Raw genomic sequence first — 15,131 nt, 5'->3', positions numbered from 1 at the left:
AGTAATGCTACCCCTCTATTCCGCTTTGGTTAGACCACACCTGGAATATTGTGTCCAATTCTGGGCACCACAATTCAAGAGAGATATTGACAAGCTGGAATGTGTCCAGAGGAGGGTGACTAAAATGATCAAGGGTCTGGAGAACAAGCCCTATGAGGAACGGCTTAAGGAGCTGGGCATGTTTAGCCTGAAGAAGAGAAGGCTGAGGAGATATGATAGCCATGTATAAATATGTGAGAGGAAGTCACAGGGAGGAGGGAGCAAGCTTGTTTTCTGCTTCCTTGGAGACTAGGACACGGAACAATGGCTTCAAACTACAAGAGAGGAGATTCCATCTGAACATGAGGAAGAACTTCCTGACTGTTAGGGCTGTCCAAACACGGAAAAATTTGTTTCTAAACTCGATCCGTTTTTAGGGGTTTTTTGCGTTTCGTTATTTAAAAGAATTCCAAAATTTTCCTTAAAAAAAGTTCGATATTTACGAAATTTCAGAAATCATAAAACAATTACGAAACAATTACGAATTGATTACGAATCGATTCGTTAATGGTGGCCGCGATCGCGCAATACGCTAAAAAAACTTCTGAAGCTTCCCTCTCCTTCTGTTGTTGACTGTTGGTGTGATAATTATATTTTTTTTCACTGAGAAAACAAACAGCAACCCTAAAACCTGCACCAGACATGCGGAAATAATAACGAAACATTTACGAATCAATAACGAATCAATAACGAAACAATTCCGAAACAATTACGAAACAAATTGTAAAAATTCGTTTTGTTTGTTAGTTGCTCCTGAATGGTTCAATATCGCTTCGTTATCAAAAAAAAATAACGAATTTTTAACGAATTACGAAATTACGAAACGAAACCGCCCAGCCCTACTGACTGTGAGAGCCGTTCAGCAGTGGAATTCTGCCCCGGAGTGTGGTGGAGGCTCCTTCTTTGGAAGCTTTTAAACAGAGGCTGGATGGTCATCTGTCAGGGGTGATTTGAATGCAATATTCCTGCTTCTTGGGAGGGGGTTGGACTGGATGGCCCATGAGGTCTCTTCCAACTCTTTGATTCTATGATTCTATGATTTATTTCTATCCCACCTTTCTCCCCATAGGTATCCAAGGTGGCTAACAATAACATGACACAACCCAATAAATTGTTTAAATAGGGTAAATATATAAAATAAAATAAAAGAACCATAAATATAAGAAATGGCTTACTTCTCTGAGTAATAGACTTGCATTGGTGAGGGGTGTTAAAAAACCCAAATAAATACTTCTTAACAATAGCTTGTTTTCTAGCTTGCTCCCCCCTGTGTGCTCTCAGGTACTGACACACAGAATTTACAGTTTAAATCAATGACCACCTTTGCCAATCTTGCACTTGACTTTGCATGACAGCCCAGCTTGCAAGAAAATGTAATTTTAATCCTCATACATAAAAATGTGTTTCTCATTGTATGCTGTACTTGGGTTATAGGTGCAAGGCTCCTGGGCATTCAACACAGATGACAACGTTGGCATACACTTCATACTGAAGACAACACCTCTATGAAAAAAGACGTTGTTAAACCTCTGTTTAAACATTTATAATTGATAGTCTCTGTCATATTTTAAGGCCCTTTTCGCATTATGCGGAGGGGAAAATCTGGGTTCTATGTACAGGAATGAGCCCAAGCCAATCATATATTCCCTTGTGCTATGTGTATGCATTGCCTTTAAATTTAAATCTTGATGTATACCCTTTAAAAAGTCTAACACATGGTCCCCAATCGTAGCTTCACTCTTCATTCTTTTTGATTGTATGAAATGATGACGGATTTCACATATTTCAGTGCTTCGTAATTGTTTCCCCCTTTCCTTATTTCTTTGCTAGCCTGCTTGCCCAGAGGCTCAGAACTCATTCTGCCCTTCCTCTTTATTTTCCCCCCTCAGGACTCTGGAGTTTCATAAACACCTGGCATTTCATTACTTGTTACTAGATCTTTCACCTTTCACTCAGAGGCTTAATTTATACCAGTTTCTGGAGGGCAGATGGGAAAAAAATGTTTTATTACATTCAGAGAATAGTCCCAATAGTTTGATACATAGGGACGATTGCACTGAGAGGAAATTATTTGAACACTTTTGGTAGATTTGATTCCCTTTGTACATTAGTTTCAATATTCTGGACAGACTAATCTGTTTGGGAAGAATACACAGCATTCTCTTTGATGTAAATATGATTACATCCAAATACTTTTGTATACACTGTCTCAAAGCACAATTAAGCATGATATCGCTTTTACATATTACTAGCCATCCCCTGCCACACGTTGCTGTGGCCCAGTCTGTGTATATGTGTTTTGTGTGTGTATATACGAGGGGTATTTTTTAGTTAAGGTCCATTTTGTTGTAGATACTAGTAGTAGTCTTTAGCTTTCTCTGCCGAAGAATGATAATGTCTCACTAAGGTATGACTCCTAGGATTTCATAGCAATGAACTAAAGTGGTATCACACTTCTACAGTGCTGTTGTAATTTTAGAGTTTTTTAATACTGGTAGCCAGATTTTGTTCATTTTCATGGTTTCCTCCTTTCTGTTGAAATTGTCTACATGCTTGTGTATTTCAATGGCTTCTCTGTGTAGTCTGACATGGTGGTTGTGAGAGTGGTCCAGCATTTCTGTGTTCTCAAATAAAATGCTGTGTCCACATTTAACACTGGCTACCAGTATTAAAAAAAACTCTAAAATTGCAACGGCACTGTAGAAGTTTGATACCACTTTAGTTCATTGTTATGAAATCCTAGGAGTCATACCTTAGTGAGACATTATCATTCTTCGGCAGAGAAAGCTAAAGACCTTGGAAAACTATGGTTCTCAGGATTCCATAGCACTGAGTCATTCCTGTTAAAGAAGTGTTCAACTGTATTAATTCTACACTTTAGATTCAACTCCAGTAGATTTCATGGATGACTGAGGAATTGAAACATAGACTCCAGAGTCACAGTCCAATGCTCAAATCATTACCCTATGCCAGCTCTCCTTATTTCCTACAAAATAAAAAAAATCTATTGTAGTTACACATCGTACCTGTTTGTAAACCTACAGCTTGAAGATTTTGTTTGAAACCTTGTTTTCAAAGGCTTGCATGCCGTAATCCTTCCAAATTAGTGAGATTCCATGTAAAATAATATTTCTTTAAGAACCTATTTTTGTACTTAAAAATTTAGGAAAGGACAATCCACAATCCTGACAAAGGAAGAATGGATGGAGAAGATAATGGACATCATGAACATGGATCGGTTAACATACATACTAGCATCCTTACGAAATACGCCCGTCAAAGCAACGGACTAGAACCATATTAAAGAATGGCTGAAGGAAAACAAGATAAAGATATTAATATGATCTCAGCTAATAGTAAGAGGAATAGGAATAATAATATGATAAATAATAATAATAATAATAATAATAATAATAATAATAAAATGAGAGCAAAGGAAAAGAAAGAAGAAAGTAAATAGGAGAAGAAAAGGAAAAGGAAAAAAGGGAGGAAGAAGAAGGAAAGACAAATAATAATAATAATAATAATAAAACAAGAGGAACACTGAGAAAAGAAAAGAAATAAAGACAAGTTGAGTGATGAGGAGAAGAAGAGAAGATAGAAAGAGAAGAGAAGAAGTAAGGAAGAAAGGATGTAATGGAGAAGAAGAGAGAAGAGATAGGAGGGGAAGGAAAGGGAAGGAAAGGAGAAAGAAAGAAAGAAAAGTGAAAACACTGATGCCTGTAAACTAGAAAAGAAACAACTCCAAAGAGCTGTTGTAAGAGAAATCTTGAAAGTCACTTTAGGGAAGGGGGGAGGTTTTGTTACTGGTCTCTCCCTTTTTTCTTTTTCTTTTTTTCTTCTTTCTTCTTCTTTTTCCTTCCTCTGTTTCCTTTCTTTCTTTTTGTTTCATTTCTTCCTTTCCCTATCGTTCTCTACCACTCCCACCTCTTTTATTTTTTTTCTTTTCCTTCCCCCCCCATGTATTCCATTTATTCAATTTAACATAAACACATTAAGTAAACATACCTTTATACTAAATTATTCCTATACTCTATAACTACTACAAATTCCAACTAACTATAAATCAATTCAGACTTCTCTCAATTTACAAAACAAAAATAATAATTAGAATCTGACCAATCCTTATAATCAATCACTCATTCTTCTTTTCCTTTTCAATCTTCTATTAAACACTTGTAGATAAGACTTGTGATTTTATCTTTGTATATTTGAAAATTTAATAAAAACTATTTAAAAAAAATAGGAAAGGAATTCTTACTGAAAAAAAAGATATGGAAGACTCTTACTGAAAAAAAAAGCAATGGAAGACTCAAAAGTACAGTGGAATCAAGCTAGGTCAATTCCACTTGCCCTTTCTGAATGGTGTGTTTAGAAGATTTCCACCATTCCATATTGTACCAGCTCTTCTACTGTTAAAACACTGCACCTGCCTGGGAGTTGAGAGTGGCTTCAAAGCCTGCTTTTCATCATTAATCAACATATGAAAGAATGCTAAAGTTAAAGCAAAGGGCAAAGGTGAGTGGGGGAAGTGTGCTGTGTAAGATAAAATCTGGAAACAGACCGTGATTAAGCATTTTTACTAGAGAAGGCAGAGAATTCACTTCTGGAAAATGTTATTAATTTCTATTTCTTGATGCAAAACATCTTCCTCCTCTGAATTTTGTGATATAGTTCTGACTCAAAAATATATGAAGTACGTAAAAACTAACAGACATAATAAATACATTACTATGTATGTTCATTCATGTTAAGTTATCCAGTGCACGTTTGTACCTTAATTATACCTTAACCTTTATCAAAACCCTTATCCCCTTCTAAGAGTAGAGTGGGGAAAAGCAAGAGCTTATTTCTTTTGGGAAGAACCTAAAACAAACACCAACTCTCGCTACTCTCTGTTGTGCCACCATTTCTGGGCTTTTTGACTGTCTGGGTTGTTGTTGTTGTTTTCTTTTGTCATGTCAGGAGCGACTTGAGAAACTGCAAGTCGCTTCTGGCACCAGAAGCGACTGTCTGGGTGAGAAATAATAGCCTTGTCCAGGGTAGTTGTCCCCATGAGACAACATTGGCATTTCCCCATCTTCATGGATGGGCCCCGGTGGCGCAGTGGGTTAAACCCCTGTGCCGGCAGGACTGAAGATCGACAGGTCGCAGGTTTGAATCCGGGGAGAGCAGCTCCAGCTCCTCATACAGGGACATGAGAGAAGCCTCCCACAAGGATGATTAAAAACATCAAATCATCCGGGCGTCCCCTGGGCAACGTCCTTGCAGACGGCCAATTCTCTCACACCAGAAGCGACTTGCAGTTTCTCAAGTCGCTCCTGATACGACAAACAAAATCTTCATAGAATGACTCTCAATTTATCTGTAGTCATATTTTATTTATTTATTTATTTGCAGCTTTTCTATTCCGCCCTTCTCAGCCCGCAGGGGAATCAAGGCGGATTGCAGTGTACACATATATGGCAAACATTCAATGCCAATTTTTGACATACAACATATACAGACATAGACAGAGGCTATTTAACTTTTTCTGGCCGCCAGGGGAGCTGTTGCTTTCATCTTCCATCTGCAACACTGATGAAGTACTTCCGCATTCCCCGCATGCTTGTTGCTGGAGTGCTTGCTGGAGTCTTTTTTTTTTTATGGCCTCATAAATTAGTTAATTTAGCCTCCCCACACTTTAAGGTGGTACCTAATTTTCCTACTTGACAGATGCAACTGTCTTTCGGGTTGCAAAGGTCGACAACAGGCTATACAATTGGTTGGAAACCCACTCCAACCCGGGCTGGCTTCAAACTCATGACCTTTTGGTCAGAGTGATTTTAATGCAGCTGATACTCAGCCAGCTGCGCCACAATCCTAGTGCACAGTTTATATCTATAAATTGTGGCCTCTCTAAACTATTCTTGAGTATATTATAAGTAGAAACTGTGAAAGTTGATTGGATGGGATTGTAAACAAACATATGTGAAACTTACCCAGATATTTATTTTACCCCGGCCACCACACCACCACCACCAACACCACCTGTAATCATTGCATGTCTGAGCTTATCAGAAAGGAGTCTCTATTTCTGCAGATACGTATATATATCTATTAGGGTTGGGCGGTTTCGTTCGTTAATTTCGTAATTCGTTATTGATTCGTATTTAAATTAGCTTACGATCCGATATTGAGCCATGCAGGAGCAACTAAAAATCGAAACAATTTTTTCAATTTATTTCGTAATTGTTTCGTAATTGGTTCGAAATTGTTTCGAAATCATTTCGAAATTGTTTCGTTATTATTTCTGTATGTCTGGTGCAAGTTTTATAGTTGTTGTTTGTTTTATCAGTGATAAAAAAAATAAATTATCACACCAACAGTCAACAACAGAGGGAGAGGGAAGCTTCAGAAGTTCCCCCTGTCCCATTTGGAGGTTTTTTTAGCGTATTGCGCAATCGCGTCTGCCATTAATGAATCAATTCGTAATTGTTTCGTAATTGTTTCGTAATTTACGAAATTTCGTATATTTCGAACTTTTTTAAAGAAAAATTTCGGAATTCTTTTAAAAAACGAAACGCAAAAACCCCCTAAAAACGAATCGAGTTTAGAAACAAATTTTTCTGTGGTTACCCAGCCCTAATATCTATATATCTATATCTATCTATCTATGTGTGTGTGTGCATGTATTTTAACATATGTATTTCATGGTATTGTGTTTTATTTGGGTATTTTAATTGTGTTGTAGCTCAACTTGAGGAGATATGGGTAACAAATAATTTTATTATTGTTGTTGTTGTTGTTGTTGTTATTATTATTATTATTAGCTTGTTCTGTAACTGCATTATTACTACTAACTTCCAGTTTTTGAATTCCTATGGATCATTTCCATTTCTTCTCTGTCTTAGAATCTAAATTTATGTGGTGGGCTATAACTCTGGAGACTAGAATTTGAATACGTGCTCAGTCATGGAAACTACTGGATGACGGTGAGCAAGCTGCATTCTCTCAGCCTCAGAGGAAGACAAAGTCAAACAAATCTTGCACAGAAAATCCAATGATAGATTCACCTTAGCATCCCTGTTATTTGGAAATAATCTGAAGGCACAAAACAACCGGTGCAAAGGACTCGATGATCAAACAGCTTCCAATGACAAAAACATAAGATGAGATTTGTAGCCAAAGAAAAGGAAACTGCAGTTAAAAATCCTCCTACTGCTACTTTTTTTCAGCTGTGAATTATTAAAAAAACACATTATAATAGGAGCACTAAACTTGCCATTATTTCACAAATACAGTTGCCAGCTGGACCTTAGTGGCTATGGTTAACTCCAAATTATATAGCAGGCATGCATGAAAAATTAGCTGATTCTTAGTGGAGCATTGAAAACGCGTGACTCCCTTTCATCTCTAGCACTGTACATGCAGAGGCCAGGAAGGAAAAGCAGGAAAAGCTGTCATTTCAAGTATATAGCTTGTTACATCCCTTGGCAGTTTGGCAAAGCTGTAGTCCCCATAGAATCTGGTCTGGGGCCCGTCTAACGCAAAGGGGGTCTAATATTTTTTATAGGTTACAAGAGTCTCCTGCTAAGAACGGACCAGAAACATCTGATCCTTTTCCGGCCCTGACACCTATCATATGTATTATGTCGCACAGGGGAATTTAATGGGAAATAAATAAACAAGGGAGGTATGGGATATTGGATTTTTAAGCACATTAAAGCTTTATGAACAAATGATGTAATGGGTGTTATTCGTTCCCTTCTCTCTTTCATGTGTGTACACACACAGCCTACGAGTGATTAACACAGGGAAAAGATCACTTCCATTTGTATGAGCAATGCTAAAATGAGAGTGCCAGGCAGTTGATGTTGTACTCTTTTCAAAATGCTTCAAACTCCAGGGAGCTGTTCACCCACTGGTGACAGAATGACCTGGTGACAGCTTCTGTAGCCCCGGAGATCCTGTTCCCTCCCCACACCCTGTTCTGACTGGAAGTGGGATTCCAAAACATGACCTTAAAGGTGATGAACAGGAGACATCCTGCTGGGCCAAATGCCTGTTAACCTAATCTGGATTTTGCCCTCTCCTTCCCCTCAGGAAACAGTATTGCATGTCATGACGAACAACACATCACCCTCTATTTCTGGAGTGACACTTAAAAGTTCTGCTAAAACACTGGAGCAGTCAACTAAAAGTGTTTGGGATACAACATGCCACTCACCAATGATACCATGAATACTACCTTTTAAGATGCAAATTAGAAAAAAAAAAACTACAATGGGTTTCTGGTAGGCTTGGGCAGTTTCATTCGTTAATTTCGTAATTCGTTATTAATTCATATTTAAATTAGCTTACGATCCAATATTGAGCCATGCAGGAATAGTGTGAGGAGTAAATTAGATTCGAAACAATTTTTTCAATTTATTTCGTAATTATTTCGTAATTATTTCATAATTATTTTGTAATTATTTCGTAATTATTTTCACATGTCTGGTGCAAGTTTTATAGTTGTTGTTTGTTTTATCACACCAACAGTCAACAACAGAGGGAGAGGGAAGCTTCAGAAGTCCCCCCTGTCCCATTTGGAGGGTTTTTTTTAGCATATTGCGCAATCACGTCTGCCATTAACGAATCGATTCGTAATTTTACGAAATTTCATATATTTTGAAATTTTTAAAAGGAAAATTTCGTAATTATTTAAAAAAATGAAACGCAAGGGCCCCCTAAAAACAAAACGAGTTTAGAACCACCAAATTTTTCTGTGGTTACCCAATCCTAGTCTCTGGAAGCAGGTAGTCGAAGTAGTTTTTTTTTTTTTTTTTTTAAAAAGGAGAAGCAGATGAAGGTGATAATTCTATAAACAAAAGGGAGAAGAAGTATGGTTCAATCATGTGCTGACTGCTTTGAAGCAAGGAATCAAGTTGGGATAAGATAATGCAAAAAGAGCAAAAACTAAATAAAACTATATCAGACTCTGTTAGAATGGGACTTGGAAACAGAGAAACAGAGAATAAAAGAAAACATGACGAAATGGGCCATTAACATAGGCCATCCAATACTAGGTTCTTGTGGGTTTTTTCGGGCTATAGGGCCATGCTGTAGAGGCATTTCTCCTGATGTTTCGCCTACATCTATGGCTAGCATCCTCAGAGGTAGTGAGGTCTGTCTATGGCAAGCATCCTCAGAGGTAGTGAGGTCTGTCTGAGACTTCACTACCTCTGAGGATGCTTGCCATAGATGCAGGCGGAACGTCAGGAAAAATGCCTCTAGAACATGGCCCTATAGCCCGAAAAAACCCACAAGAACCTAGTGATTCCAGCCATGAAAGCCTTCGACAATCCATCCAATACTGCTTAAAGACTGGGAGAATGTCTGGAAGAAGAAGTTAAGATTTACGAAAGCCACAAATATTACAGAAGGATGGTACAAGATATATTTTTGCTGGTACTTGACACCTTTACAAATCTCAAAATTGAGTAAAAATTATAGTAACAGATGCTGGAGATGCGAAAAAGAGCTGGGTACCCACTTCTATCTGTGGTGGGGATGTAAAATAATCAAAAAGTACTGGGTAGCAATACATAAACACACACAAAAAATCCTTGGAGTGAAGTTCGATTCAAAACCGGAATTCTATCTCTTGAATATAATAAATTGGAATTTAAGTGAAAACGAAGAGAAGTTGTTCCTTTATATATCAGCTGCAGCGAGAACGACAATTGCCCAAAGATGGAAAGAAAAAGACCCTCCACAAATCGTTGATGGGATAAATAAAATTCTAGACTATATGAGCATGGGCAATTTATCATATTACATTGGCAACAAAAATAAGAGCAAACAGACGAACTGGGAGCCTTTGAAAAGGTTCATGCAGGAAGATATGCAAATCCAACGCTAAGGATGAAGGACTCACCAATCGATACAGAGAAATGTAATTAAGTTTTTAAAATAGAAAAGCAAATGGACATAATCGCTCCCGTCCCTGCGGATCGAACCGAAAGTCAGAACCTCTTCCCCCCTCCCTTCCTTTCTCTTTCTCTTTCTTCTTTTCCTCATCTCCCCTGCTCTCCTTCTCTTACCGCCTCTTTTTTCTCTCTCTCTTTCCCACCCCGTCCCCAATATATCACTCTCCTCTTCCAACTCTCTTTCTAGAATGACCACATTGTTCCCCCACTTTCACTGTAAACCTTTGAAAACTATATTTTAAAAAAATCATGTGCTGACTGTTGAGATAATAAACCACTTTTCCAGTAACTTATGGCTATATTTTCATATTATGAGTGAAGTGCAGTGTCCAATGCATTACAGATACGATACCATGAAAAAACAAAATTATCTGGGCAGAGGCCAAAATGGGGCACTAGCCAGAGAAGGATAGACCATTTTATGGGGGAGATGGGGGGTTTGGAAGAGTAAAACCATTTCCCCCTGTTTTCCTGTTATCCCCCCCCCCCAACCCATGTTGCTGTCATCGAAACAGCTATAATTTATGACATGGGGGGGGGGTGTTAGTGTGTGTGTGTGGGAGGGTAACCAAAAAAAATGGGAGAAATAGTTTTCCTCCTTCAACCCCTCCCCCAATTTTATTTATTTATTTATTTCTCGCACTTCTACCCCGCCCTTCTCAACCCCCGAGGGGGGACTCAGGGCGGCTTACAGAAAGGCACAATTCGATGCCGGCACAACAAGGTAAAAAATAAAACATATAAACAGTAATTAAAACAATTAAATCGTTCCATTATACATCACAATCCCTAAAAACAATCGAGTGCTCAACGTTTACCAGCTCATAGTCCCTAAATTCAAATTCCACATTGTCCAATCCATCAATTCTAGTCGTCGCTTGTCCCTTATCTATCCGCCAGATTACCCAAAGGCCTGGTCCCAAATCCATGTTTTTAATTTCCTTCTAAAGGAGAGGAGGGATGTCGATGACCTAATTTCCCCGGGGAGTGAGTTCCATAGGTGAGGGGCCACCACCGAGAAGGCTCTGCTCCTCATCCCCACCAATCTCACTTGTGATAGAGGTGGGGCTAAGAGCATTGCCCCCCCCCCCCCAGAAGATCTTAAACTCCGAGGTGGGACGTAGAAGGAGATGCGTTCAGACAGATATGCTGGGTGGGAACCATATAGGGTTTTGTAGGTCAAAACCAGCACTTTGAGTTGTGCTCGGAATTGGATCGGCAGCCAGTGGAGCTGACATAACAGAGGGGTGGTATGCTCCCTGTATGATGCTCCAGTGAGTCATCTAGCTGCCGCCTGCTGGACTAATTGAAGTTTCCGAACAGTCTTCAAAGGCAACCCCATGTTGCAGTAATCTATTTGGGATGTAACGAATGTCTAAGTCCCATTTTGGAGTCAGCCCAGATAATGGAACAATACCAAAAACAACCAAGACCACTAATTCCACAGGGGTTATCCTCTTGATCTCCATGATCCATTTTATGTTATCAAAGCACTGCTGATGCTGTCAGCAAGGGAAAGTAAAACTACAACATTTATTAATTCTATTAACCCCTACCTTTGGCCATGGAATTAGGAATTCTCTAGAGGGAAAGCTGGTCTTAACAACTGTGACATACCTCTTCCCTGTGTTCTTCTCCAGATCGTTGAAGAAACCACCTAATGGATGCTTGTTGAGACTTCGGAATACATTCCAGAAACGTTGAATTAAATTCAATGCCAAAAATCACCTTTTCATCCGTGGTTTCATGACTAATGCCTGGAAAGCAAACATGGTACAGAAGATTAACCTTGCCCCGATTTCTTTAAGCAATGGGAAAACATAACTGATAAAGAACAGATGCTGTGAGAAGCACATCCACTGTTAAGGCAAATGAAAGGCACCTCAAGTACAGCTCACTAAGGTTTAATCTAATGGTAAGCCGTTTATATCAACAGTGTGATTTATGTCTGAATTGACCACTTCCTTTCCTTTAAACTATTGATAGAATCAGTATTTGATGTATATTACTTTTTGCAGGAATTCCTTTTTTACATTTGATGAAACAAGAGAGACACAACACAATACCACTATTAGATATTAAGTGTAGGGATGGATAAATAAAGCCAGGAATATTGCTATTTTTTTTAAAAAAAAACCAAAAACTACCGTATATGCTCGAGTATACGCCAACCCGAATATAAGCCAAGGCACCTAATTTTACCACATAAAACTGGGAAAACTTATAGACTCGAGTATAAGCCAAGGGTGGGAAATGCAGCAGTTACTGGTAACTTTCAAAATAAAAATAGATATCAATAAAATTACATTAATTAAGGTATCAGTAGGTTAAATGTTTTTGAATATTTACATAAAACTGTAATTTAAGATAAGACTGTCCAACTCTGATTAAATCATTATTCTAATCTTCAGTGTAAATGTGCTTATGTATCCTTCCAATAATAATAAAGATAGTAAAATAATAATAATAATAATAATAATAATAATGAAATCCAGCATATATACCTCATTTGCTGTGTCATACTGTATTTTTGTGTCAATATAATAATAATAATAATAATAATAGAATAAAATAATGGAAATATAATAACAGTGATAGAGTAAAATTATAAATGCAGTAACAATAAAAATAAAGTAAAATAATAAATGTAATAATAAAGAGTTAGTAAATAATACTAATAATAAATAGAGTAAAATAATAAATGTAATAAAATAATAATAGAGTAAAGTAATGTAAATATAATCATAATAATTAATAAATTAAAATAATTCATGTAATAAAATGATACTAATAACAAAGTAAAATAATAAATAACCTTGACTCGAGGGGAACTTTTTCAGCCTATAAAGGGGTCTGAAAAACTAGGCTTATACTCGAGTATATACAGTATGTATCTCCCCTTAATCTATTTCACCATCACAATTCTGGTATATATGGAATCTTTTGAAGATTTCAGTAGTCTTTCTGGAACACTTTTAACTTCCAACAACATTGAATCTGAAAAATGAAAACTGAATACAAATATACCAATTAATTTACAGGTGGAAAGTAGGCTTGGGTGGTTTCGTTATTAATTCGTATTTAAATTAGCTTACGATCCAATATTGAGCCATGCAGGACTACTGTGAGGAGTAATTAAAAATCAAAACAATTTTTCCAATTTATTTTGTATTGTTTCGAAATTGTTTCGAAATTGTTTCGAAATTGTTTCGAAATTGTTTCGAAATTGTTTCGAAATTGTTTCGTAATTATTTCCGTATGTCTGGTGCAAGTTTTATAGTTGTTGTTTGTTTTATCAGTGATAAAAAATAAATTATCACACCAACAGTCAACAACAGAGGGAGAGGGAAGCTTCAGAAGTTTCCCCTGTCCCATTTGGAGTTTTTTTTTTAGCATATTGCGCAATCGCATCCGCCATTAACGAATCGATTCGTAATTTTACGAAATTTCGTATATTTCGAATTTTTTTAAAGGAAAATTTCGGAATTCTTTAAAAAAAAAACGAAACGCAAGGGCCCCCTAAAAATGAAACGAGTTTAGAACCAAATTTTTCCGTGGTTACCCAAGCCTAGTGGAAAGAATATACAAAATGTATTGGAAATTGTCAAAAAGTGTTTCTTGAGTGTTGAGAAACTCTTACAAGCTGAAAATGGATGAATGAGAATCTTTGCACCTCAAGCCTTATTTGGTGCAAAATTTGCACACACACGCACCCAAAGAAAACAGAACTATGTACAATGAAATGAATGTGTGCCAAAATTAATGTGTACAAATTTTGAACAGTACAGGCCTCCAACAGCTTTATTTTTTTAACACAAAAAACAGGATTTTAACAAATATAAACTTATTAGTATTTGAGTGGGAAATGCAGGCCTGCTTTTGGCTGATGGGATAGGATTGTTGTTGTTGTATGCTGTCAAGTAGTTTCAGACTTATGTTGACCCTGAGCGAGGGCTGGGTAAATTACCTTGGAGGGCCGTATCCGCCCCCCGGGCCTTAGTTTGGGGACCCCTGCTCTAGAGCAATAGGTGGTACTTCATTTATGGGTCTAGATTGCATTGACCCTGTTGGGCAATACACTAAACTAGATGCCATTGTTGAATAAAGGTGCTGACATATGGATGATCGATCCTGTTCCCCGAAAGAGTGATGGTGACTATATGTGTGTGTGCTCAGCAGATTGGGCTGAAAGTGATCCAATCCAGTTGTCCATATTGTTGCAAAGCCTGTAGATATGCTAGAGTTTCTTGCAAATTCTGGAATATCCTCCAACTTTCCTTTGTTCAGAACAAAGTTGGGTTAAAAGCAACAAAACTAATATAGGATATGCATCATGAAGACTGCCAGTGCCAGATTCAGGGTGATTACATGGTTTGTTTGTTTTTTACTACTGTAGACAAGTTCTTAGTCTTGTTATTTATGAGATCACTACTCATTCTCCCCAAAACATAGGAGCGAAAAAAATCTATAGTCTTCATTACGTCTGTCTATACTTTAGTCCATTCTTTTGTTTTAAACTTTATTGTACAATAAGGCTGTATGAAAATTGCTGAAGAACAATTGGAAACAGATTGAAACAAATATTAAAATGAATGTAAAAATTATTGTTTTGCTTTAGTGTTTTTTTCTCCTTCTTTGAGAAATGGAAGCAACATATTCAGTTAAACATTTCTAGTTTTATGTTATGCTGTCAGAGAATTTCAGCTTAACCACAAGACTGCATATAAATGATACATATTGTATCAAAACTGTATCGGTTGCCAGGGGAATGAGCCAGGCACTTTGGCAAGCTAATAGACAGCAATGTTTGTGGGAGATGGTAGTCTGTTGTTAAGAAGGGGATTGTTTAATTAACAGGGAAGAATTAGAAGATCTGGATAGTGTGATAGCTGGAACTAAGATTCTGGATCTTTCGCTATGTTTGCCAAGAGAATGTACAAAAAAAACTTTCCTGAATTTTATTTCAGGGGTTTCCACTTAACTTGACAGTTTTTTTGTTTAAGATCTCTTGTCTAGGTCTGAAAAGTTCTGCTCTCTCTTCTCATTCAATGATAGTACTTACAGACATAAAATGACTTTTTCTATATGTTTCTTCCAAAATTATTCTTTCTTTATGTCTCTTGAGTGGTTGCCAATGCT

General features: G+C 37.3%; 1 protein-coding gene across 1 annotated transcript in view; it reads right to left on the bottom strand.

Moving 5' to 3' along the window:
* The window catches only part of SEMA3D (semaphorin 3D), a 255,213-nt gene that overhangs the window by 15,944 nt on the left and 224,138 nt on the right, over positions 1–15,131 (bottom strand). The window contains exon 17 of the mRNA XM_060778197.2: positions 11,610–11,749. Coding sequence (XP_060634180.2) covers positions 11,610–11,749 — 140 coding nt within the window. The remainder of the gene's footprint in view (positions 1–11,609; positions 11,750–15,131) is intronic.

The sequence above is a fragment of the Anolis sagrei genome, chromosome 5, assembly GCF_037176765.1.
Source record: "Anolis sagrei isolate rAnoSag1 chromosome 5, rAnoSag1.mat, whole genome shotgun sequence".
Lineage (NCBI taxonomy): Eukaryota > Metazoa > Chordata > Lepidosauria > Squamata > Dactyloidae > Anolis > Anolis sagrei.
The sequence above is the reverse complement of the archived record's forward strand: the minus strand, read 5'-3'. Positions and strand labels throughout refer to the sequence as shown.